Raw genomic sequence first — 9,458 nt, 5'->3', positions numbered from 1 at the left:
GATAAGATACAAGGGAATTTATGAAACACTGGAATTTCCTATTGGCTACTCTAGAGCTTCGTATTCCACCTTGAGTATTGCATGAGGACATGATGTTACTGATTATTTATCATATACTCCATATATAATTATCTTCATTGTTAATAATCATAAAAACAATGAAGATAATTGATTTTCCAATTTTAGCTATCAAATCTGGAAATTAATTGACCAATAGGTCCAATTTTTCAAAAGATCTGAACAGGAAGAAGTGATGGCTGAGCCAGGGGCTTAAAATATCACCCTCAGCTTCTTGAAAGCTATACAAAGAAGCTGTGGCAGTATCAACAAGCCCATTAAAATACGAACCTCTGGGCGAACTTTTCTAACATTTGAAGCTCGTATCAAGCTTTCATATCGGTTAAGGCACAAAAACTAACAGCACACTACTATAAGCAATCCATGAGTAGAGCCTTACAGCTTTTCAGTGAACTTTGCTATACTTGATCAACAAGAACTCGAACAAGTAAAAGACGGGATCTTGTCTTCGCCTCAAAGGCTCAAAAACACCAAGCTTCTACAATTAAGACATGTGAATATGAGTTTACAGTAAAAAAAAGCCAAAGATCAATCAGCCTAAGTTGCAATTAAAGAAATACTAAGAATTTAGTGCATGAAGCCTGTTTATAAAAGCATACAATTCCTAATACTAAAGCCTTTTTTTATAAAAATACTATTCCTAACACAGTAACATTAATAGCCGTTTATTCACAGAAACAAATGAGGCCTAGATATTTACTTTACCTTCATGGTCATGATGAGATTGCCTGCAGGTTGGTGATGCAAAAAAAATGGACCAATCAAACAGAATAAAAAGATAAATCATATATCTGACTTGCAAACTGGACATGATCTTCTTCTACTCAGCCATGGATCAATACACTGCCAAAGGACCAAGAAAACAATGACGAATTCAAAATGACAGTCCTGATAAACCAACTTTACAAAAATAAAATGCAAGTAGCCATCAATAGGGAAATCTTACATCTTTGTGAAATTTGTGCAAGCAAGGCAGATGGCGCATGGCGTCGCCGATAACCGGGGTCTCGAGACAAATTGAACATACTTCGCAATCATCATTCTGTACATGTACAAGAACATTTAGTGCCTAGAGTTGCAGGTAGATGTCTAAAGTTTCTTCATCTTATTAAGTCCACCATCACATATACTCACATGTACTATAGACTCTGGAAGGTTCTCTATTTGAGCAACTGAAGCGCCAAGATGTGCATGATTGTTCTCATCAAGAGCCAATAACATTTCATAATCATCTCTGCACAGAATATGCAGGATCAAAACACTTGATGTATAACTACTTAGCCCCAATTCCCAGTACATGGGAAAAACAAGAGATAATACACTTAAAAGCATAATATAAGCCAGTCCTCTATTCTGTTTTTAGGTTATGCACATGTTTGACATGAAGGTACAAGGAACCCATTCATCAAAATCATGAAGTGATTTGAAAGTAAAGAAAATAATCTATGCATTTAATTTTATAAGTGTACGATGGAAATTCTTCATATATTTTACAAGTGTAAGATAATACTTACCTTTACCCACAAGAAAATGAAGAAAGCTTCAAAAAAAGTCTTGAAAAGAAATGTAAATACATAAAAATTGTCAAAACAAAAAAGTGCCTTAGCATGACAAACTCTTTCTAAAAACCTTCAAATGAGGGAGATGTATTTAAGCAAGAAAGCATTGGGAGCCAGGCTGAACTTGGGTTATTGCCCAGAAACTATATGAAGAAAGGTGAACAGTAAGCCCTGAACATGTACTTTTATGTTCCATTTTAGTTGACACGATTTGACTTTCGCCACTATTCATATAGGTTATATTGTCTTCATTTTGTGATTTTAATCAAACAAAGTCCAGCGAGGTCTTCTTTGATTCATCTTAATGTCTATTCTCCAAATACCAATTTTTTATAATTTTTTGTTGGACATAATCAAAGATATTATTGTTTAAAGTTAAGCATTCGCAAACATGCCTAAATGAAACGTGTAAACTAATATGAAACAGAGGAAGTATGAGAATACAAATGAAAAAGAAAAAAGAAAGAATATATGGTAGTAAAAATATAATTGAAAAAAGCATTCTACAGATTGAAAAAGTTCAGTACACATGAGTACATGACGCATGACCAGCTTCAATACAAGTAAAGAAGTTTAATTTTACTCATTAAAAAAAAAATTAAATAAAATAAATAAATAAAAAAAAAACGCATGACATATCTTCTTATAAATGGAAAAGTATGGGACACGGACTTACTCTCCGAATTCACGATCAGGATCAAGGAGTTGATTGACCATTCTGATATCATCATTGACTACAGCTTCCAATCTTTCTAGTAAATCAACTCTCTACATAGCATAGAAAGGCTTTTGTTAAATAATTATAATTTCTAAAGATGGAGAGTTTATCAATATTAGAAATACAATCATGCTTGACACCAACTCAGAATATGTACCAAGCTACTCAGGACTTTGTAGAATTCTGCAGTATGATGGAACAAATTACCCCGCAACAGGCATACACAGAGCATTTCAAAAAAAAAAAATGTATCGGAGGAGAGATCTCTATGGCAAGGACTGTAAGAAGCCACAGCCATTTTTTTGAATCTTTCAGGAAATCCCTTCCAAAGAAAGAACACAAGCAAAGACTTGTTGCTTATTTTAGTTTAACAGATACCAAAATAAATAGCAGACAACAAAGACACATCCTACAAGAAATCAGACAATACCATGTCGACATCCATATCTGAAGGGGACATTCTTCCTCTAGGATGGCGATACACATGACTCCTTAGCCTTGGTGGCCTCCGTGCTTGAGCTCCTCGACGGAACAAACGATTGCGCAAAGACTGAGATTGAGAAGCTTGATGCCGAATTGATGGTGGAGCAACTACCTACAAAAAAGTACAGGTAAATCATTCAATCACAATGTAATGGACTAAGCATCCGGAAATAAAACACCATTGCAGGTCTACACCCCAGAAGAAGAGAGGAAAAGTGGTCATGTCCAAGACGAGGGAAACAAGCAGCAACAGCAAGGCACTAGTGGACAAGAATGATAATGATTAATGATCCACTAAGGAATGGAGCAACATGAATTATGCAACCTTGTCACCTTGATACTCAGATGCAGTAGAGACAAACTTCATTAATGCTAAGTTACCCTTTGTACCATGTGGAATGCTTGAGTAAAAAGTAGTTATGTAGTAGGATGATACCTGATTTGTAAGTGACATTTTGTTATTGAGAGTAGTAGCCTCAAGCTACCTTTGAGATGTGATTTGTGAGTGACATTTTGTTATTGAGAGAGTAGCCTCAAGCTACCTTTGAGAGTAATAGCCTAGGGTTTGTTCTATTCACCTGATTTTCACTAATATGAACATATCTAGACTTATTAAACCTTATTAAAACTTAATTTAGTTGTAATTTGAACTTGGGTAACCCTTATCAGAACTTATTTTCTAGAACTGAACTTATTTAAACTTATCTGAACTAATCTGAACTTATTAAACCTAAAACAAGTGAAAATAAGGGAACAGAATAGGCCCGCTATCTTCCTTGTAACCGTTTTGTTAAACAAAGACTCAAGCTCATCTTTTAAATTTCTTCTTGTTCGTTTATTTACATTAAGAATTTCTAGTACATTACACACAATTAAGTGCAATGTTTAACAGCAAAAGAAGAGGCACACACACAAAGGATTTCCCATAGCCTAACAACTAAAAGACATGACAATAATGCATCATTAGTAACAAAACCAACAAGCTCTAAAAATGATATGTTGTGAGCAACTACCTCTCACTAAGCTAATAGAATTCAGAGAAGTTTTACAGGGGGAAAAAAAAGGAAAAAAAGAAATTGTCGACTATTTTCAGAAAACAAAGAACAGAATGGATCTCAAGATAGATGTATAAAAACACCACTAAGGGCATAGTTTAGATACACGTTTGGGGGGTGGTGGTAGAAGTGAAGGGAGGATATATCTTATAAAATGATATCTCCAGAACAAAAGAAAATGGCGCTAATACAAGAAACATCAGGTCATAAATGATACGCAGTATAACTTACAGAAGCATGTGCACGACGACTTCCTCTTAAATAAGCAGGATGCACACGATCTTCTTGCGGCATTACCCAGCCTACTGATGAAAATCTCTGTAGCAAATATGTCCATAGCATAAATTTAAATTCCAAGAAAACAACCCCACTCCCAGGCCAAAAAGGCAAAAACTATAAAAATAAAAAGAATATTAACAGAGCTCAACCGGTACAGCAAAATGTAAAGAAAGAGTAAAAGACTCATGGAGAAAAGGAGACAAACCTCGTCACTGGTAGGTTCAGAAATCTCATTATATAATTGTTCCTGCAGCTCACGAGCCATCATCTCATCTACTTGAAGTTGTACTGCCCTAGCTTCAGAGTCATTATCATTTTGTGACACATTTTCTCTCACTTCTGGAGAAAATACATTAACAGCCAACAGAGAACCTGATTCACTCTGAGGAAAACCACCATGATCCCTTACTGACTTTCTGGTTGATGATTCCCCACCTGAACTCAAGCAAATTACCTCATCATTCTTTTCTGGGCACCCTAAACTCAAGTCATGCTTTTTTTGTCTTTTAACTACTGAGCTTGGCGTGTGCAGCTGACCCTCACTAAGCACAGGCTTTTTCTCAGATGATTTTGAAGGACAAGATGAAGTGCTTTTGCCCAAAACCAATTTGTTTGGGTTTCCACTTGTGTGTTGTACAATAATGCAGTCCTTCTCAGTCCTTTTGCTCCCTCCATCAACAAAATTCCCACCATCACTTCTCCTGTAAAATAGTGATCATAATCTGTCCATTATAATACGTATATAGCAGGGAAAAAAAATGTTTTTTCATACATTCTGTCTAGCTTTTTATGGCCCATACATAATGATACAAACAATAAAGTGAATGCCCCACACATATTCAATCTGAAGAGGGGATTGTGTGTTATATTTGGATTGGCCATAACCTAGCCAAATGCCTTCACATTTCATGCAACCTTTGGAAAATGTCAATACTCCAGAATATTTTAATGTGGAAGATAGCAACTGGAATACAGTGTACTAACTGTAAAATGACTAAGACTGTAGAAAAACTTGCACAAACCCAATATTATTCTCTGGGGAGAAAAGCAAACAAACATATAGAGGGTAATCATTGAAAGAAATTCCTTTCCAGACGCAAACAGAATACTCTGAATATTTTTTTTCCCTTTCACCCAGGGTAATATAGCATTACACATGAACTAGTTAAGCATGTAAAATAGTACCTAACAGCATGGCCTTTTGGAGACGAATCGGGAAACAACGACCCTTTTCCTTTCGCTTGCCTTGCAGCATTTTGTTTGGAAGGTACTTCACTAACATCAATTACAGGATGAGAACCACCAGGTTCTGCAGCACACTCAGCATTTTCAGATCCATTACCAGAAGTTTCTGCTAACCTTTTGGTTTTTTCTATATTATGTGGAGATATACACCCATTACGTACAAACCTTTTCTGCCTGGTTGTACTAGGTACTCTGGAAGAGTGAGGTGGCACAGAGTGACCCTCCCCAGCATCATGATCTGAAGTAACGAGGCAAATAGTGTTGTCCCCTTTCACTGACCAAGCATTGGTATGGACAGGATTATCATGACCAACCTTCACCTTTCCCTTATCCTGACTCCTTTTACAATGGTGAGATGACATTCCTGGAAGACTAGAATGTGAAACTCTGTCATCCTCCATGCGCTGATGGTTACAATTATGTCTGTCGTTGTGCTTAATAATCTTGCTGGCTACTGTACTGGACAATGGAGCATTCCTGAGACTAGAAGAAGGTACAGAAGAGCTGTTTGCACCCTGACTTCGAGCAACATCACCAAGATTACCCCCAGAACGAGAATAATTTCTAGAAGCATGGTAAATATCACCCAAACGCCGATTCCTTCTATCAATATTCCCCATACTTGTCAATCCAGAATTCCTTGAGCTGGCCTCCATAGGTTTAGGAATCTTAGAAACATTTTTAGTTTGTTTAGACACCCTATCAGGAGTGTCAGGAACAACCAAGACCTGGTCAATATCCATAAGATCTGAATCTGAATGAGCCCCTGTACACAAAGGCAATCACATAGATCAACACTCAGCATGTATAACAATCTAATATGCAAATAGCTTATCTGCTTGAGCCTAAAGGCTTTCAAAATCAAAATGAATTCAACTAAAAGGTAAAGGTAAACCATCCCACAAAAGGAAGCTCCAAATGGCCACACCTGCCTTAGCATCCCCAACCCCATAAATTTAAAAGTAAAGAGAACATTCCAAATCATACAGAAAGCTATTGAGAATTATTTTTGCACTTCTTCCCAATTAATCACATTCTGATAAAAACAAGCTTTAGAATCAGAGACTGGAAGACAAACAAGAGGGGAAAAAATTATGTATGCTTTACAGTTTACACAATACTAAAGCTAAAGGAAAGAGAATTTAGGAAACGTCTCCAGTAAAATAAATTATTGTAGAGAGGACCACATGAAATGGTGCAAGTGAATAAGGAGATACTCAACCTTACAGAAGAATCACACTCAAGGTTAAAAATGAAACAGCGAAGAATCACACTCAAGGTTAAAAATGAAACAGCATGAACTATATGAAAAAAGAAAAATCCTTCTAGCATCGAAATACCTTCACTGGCCATCTATAAGTAAGCCCGTCATCAGCTAGTACTTTTACTTACATCAGTTCTAGTTTCTAACCTATGTTCCAAAAGCCCTCTAATTGATTGCAAATTATTAACTGGGGCCTAAAACTGGTAATTAGAACAACTCAAAAACATTAAGACCCTCACCAACATGTCAAGCAATCAATCTGTATCCCCTTGAAGTTTTGTATGTATAGTAATTACATACTCAACTCAAGAGAGCAAAACGAAGACATGTAATAAAAACCAACCTTCTCTCAATCCAGTGGTCACTTCAGGAAACCCCTTCATTCACAGAGTCGGACATTTGAGATGCAATGAGATATGATTCTTACGCATATCACAATTGCTCAACAGACAGAATAAAGAAAGATCAAAATTCTCAGGCAATATCAGTAGTCATGGAAAAACAAATTTCAATCATCAGAAACTCAAACCATACAAATTATCAAGAGCTTGGCAAAGTCTCTTAAACTGTGTCACTCAAATTTCTAAGGTGAAAGTCATCCAACTAACTCGACTATAAATAACAGTAGAACATGGAAGCAAAGAAATTCCTAAGTATATTCCTCACAGGCAAAGAAAAAATACAGATGGACCAAGTTTAATACAGCAGAAGCAAGTCCCATCAAATATCAATAAAAAATTTAACAATCATGAGAAAAGCCTGCGAGACATTCTACCTATTATAATCATTACTACTTGATTCTGCAACTGTTGCATCAACTGTGACCAGACTAGTTTCAATTTAAGGACTAGATGCATACAACATATGTTTTGTAAGCTTACAGAATGATCAGAAAGATAAAGCAATGCTCCTGTGAAATCAAAGTAGTTATAAATGACAATATTTTATTCAAGAAAGACCTAAAGAAGCCATCTAAGGAACAACTATCCTGAGCAACAGGGCTAGACATGCTTGTCAACAAAGTTCTTCCACTAATACAAAATAGAGGCCATCTAAATCAATTTCAAAGACACTAAGAATTCAGTAAACTCATTTAGAATTGCAGTATTGCAAAGTAACATTCAACCTTGCTTCATAATGTATGCCATAGAAATGAACAATAATGTGATAATGTAATATTGATATCATAAAGCAACATCTAGTGTAGCATTTAAAATGTATAATGACTTAAATTACAACTTTGAACTCAAATTATGCATACACTCATTCATAATTCCATAATAAATTTAAATCAATCACATGACCCGTCGAGTTGAGATTAGCACCTAAGCAACTATTCTTCTTCCTGAACCCTAAAAAGGCCAAACAGTTCAAAACCCAATAAGATTCTCCGTCAATCATAAACAATGTTCAAACCTTCAAAAACCCATCATCCTATCAAATTAGAGCAAAAACAAAATCATATAAACTTACCTTAGAGCATTCAAAAACATAATCTTGGCAACATCTACATCAATAAAATGCAAGAAATAAAAAATTCAGAATCAACCACTAAATTTCAAAAGTTAAGCTACATGCCTACATCAAAATGGATAAAAATAATAATAACAAAAAAAAAAAAAAAAAAAAAAAAAAATCCCATGAACTTTCTGATAAAAGCTTGAAAATTCCTAAATTCAAGATCAACCCAAAATCCCAGATCAGGAGAAAAAAAAATGCAACAAGAAAGAATGACTACATAATGAAAAACAACAATCAATCAACATTAAAATGTCAAAAAAAAAAAAAAAAAAAAAAAAAAAAAAAAAAAAACCCAAATCAAAGATACAGAAAAATAATCATAGGGAAGAACTAGGTTTACCGGAACTCGAGGGTTGGGGATGGTCCGCCATAACAATGGAAGGCGAGAAATGGAAGAGAAGAGCGGTGAAAAAACAAGAAGATGAAATTGGAGATGGTTGTATATTGTATTAGGACAGTGATACAGAATTTTGCGGTAGATGTGGTGCACTTTGTATACGTATGTTATGTATTGAACTTGCGTTTGTGTTCGTCTAAACTTCCACTGGTTTATTCGATGGATGTCAACTTCGCTATGGTCTAATCTAGTTCGAGGTTCGGTTTGGTTCGGTTCGGTTAGTTTTCGGGTTCAGATTTGAAACAGTCATGATCTTGACAACAAATGTGTAAGTTATGGTAAGTTATGTTGCTTTAATTATAGATTGTAACATATGAATTAATTGATTATATGGAGTGTTGTAATAACGCGAATCTTTGACTTAAGTAAAAAAGTAACAAGACCAAGATATTTTAGTTAGGAAATAACAGCAAACTACTCAATCGAAAATTCTACAATAAACGTCATGTACTACTAAAGCAGCATACTGCTATGTACCACTAATATTTTTATATTTTCTTTCTTATATTTTTAATTGAAATATTTTACATCAATTTTTTTTAATTAAATTTATTAAAAATATTTTCATATCATCAATTTTATTTACACCGTAAAACTAATCAAAATTTTTGAAAATTATATATATATATATATATATATATATATATTAAAAGCTAATATTTGTTTCATATCATCAATATTAATTTAAATAAACAAGATATTTTTTACACTGTACAACTAATTAAAGTTTTTCAAATAAAAATTTTCTAAATTTATTTAACTTTTTTAAAATCTAATATTTGTATGTATTTTCTTAATGTAATTCGAATCATCCTGTGTGGTTTAAACTTTACGGCTCTATATATTAATACCAATTCAG

At 34.6% G+C, this 9,458-nt stretch overlaps 1 protein-coding gene across 4 annotated transcripts; it reads right to left on the bottom strand.

Annotated features, from left to right (window-relative positions):
- LOC145617315 (uncharacterized) lies at positions 1-8,693 on the bottom strand. 4 transcript variants are annotated; one of them, XM_081672006.1, is made up of 12 exons: positions 8,543-8,682; positions 8,155-8,188; positions 7,025-8,033; positions 5,358-6,183; positions 4,378-4,873; positions 4,125-4,211; positions 2,786-2,950; positions 2,314-2,405; positions 1,213-1,312; positions 1,025-1,120; positions 784-921; positions 1-556 (listed from the first exon to the last, which is right to left on the bottom strand). In XM_081672006.1, exons 3-11 carry the CDS (start codon positions 7,062-7,064, stop codon positions 862-864), a joined length of 1,962 nt encoding a protein of 653 aa, XP_081528132.1. In that variant the 5' UTR covers positions 7,065-8,033; positions 8,155-8,188; positions 8,543-8,682; the 3' UTR covers positions 1-556; positions 784-861. The 4 variants fall into 4 exon arrangements, with proteins under 4 accessions (XP_081528132.1, XP_081528133.1, XP_081528135.1 ...); XM_081672007.1 differs by having other exon boundaries at positions 1-553; XM_081672009.1 differs by lacking the exon at positions 7,025-8,033.
- Positions 8,694-9,458: the final 765 nt, after the last annotated feature.

This window comes from Chenopodium album, chromosome 26 (assembly GCF_948465745.1).
Source record: "Chenopodium album chromosome 26, dcCheAlbu1.1, whole genome shotgun sequence".
Classification (NCBI taxonomy): domain Eukaryota; kingdom Viridiplantae; phylum Streptophyta; class Magnoliopsida; order Caryophyllales; family Amaranthaceae; genus Chenopodium; species Chenopodium album.
The sequence above is the reverse complement of the archived record's forward strand: the minus strand, read 5'-3'. Positions and strand labels throughout refer to the sequence as shown.

Coding starts and splice junctions, on each gene's coding strand:
- LOC145617315 (XM_081672006.1), bottom strand. CDS start 7,064: ATGAAGGGGTTTCCTGAAGTGACCACTGGATTGAGAGAAG. Junction 4,874..5,357: donor CCAAAAGGCCATGCTGTTAG/GTACTATTTTAC, acceptor ACTATTTTACAG/GAGAAGTGATGGTGGGAATT. Junction 2,406..2,785: donor CAGATATGGATGTCGACATG/GTATTGTCTGAT, acceptor TATGCTATGTAG/AGAGTTGATTTACTAGAAAG.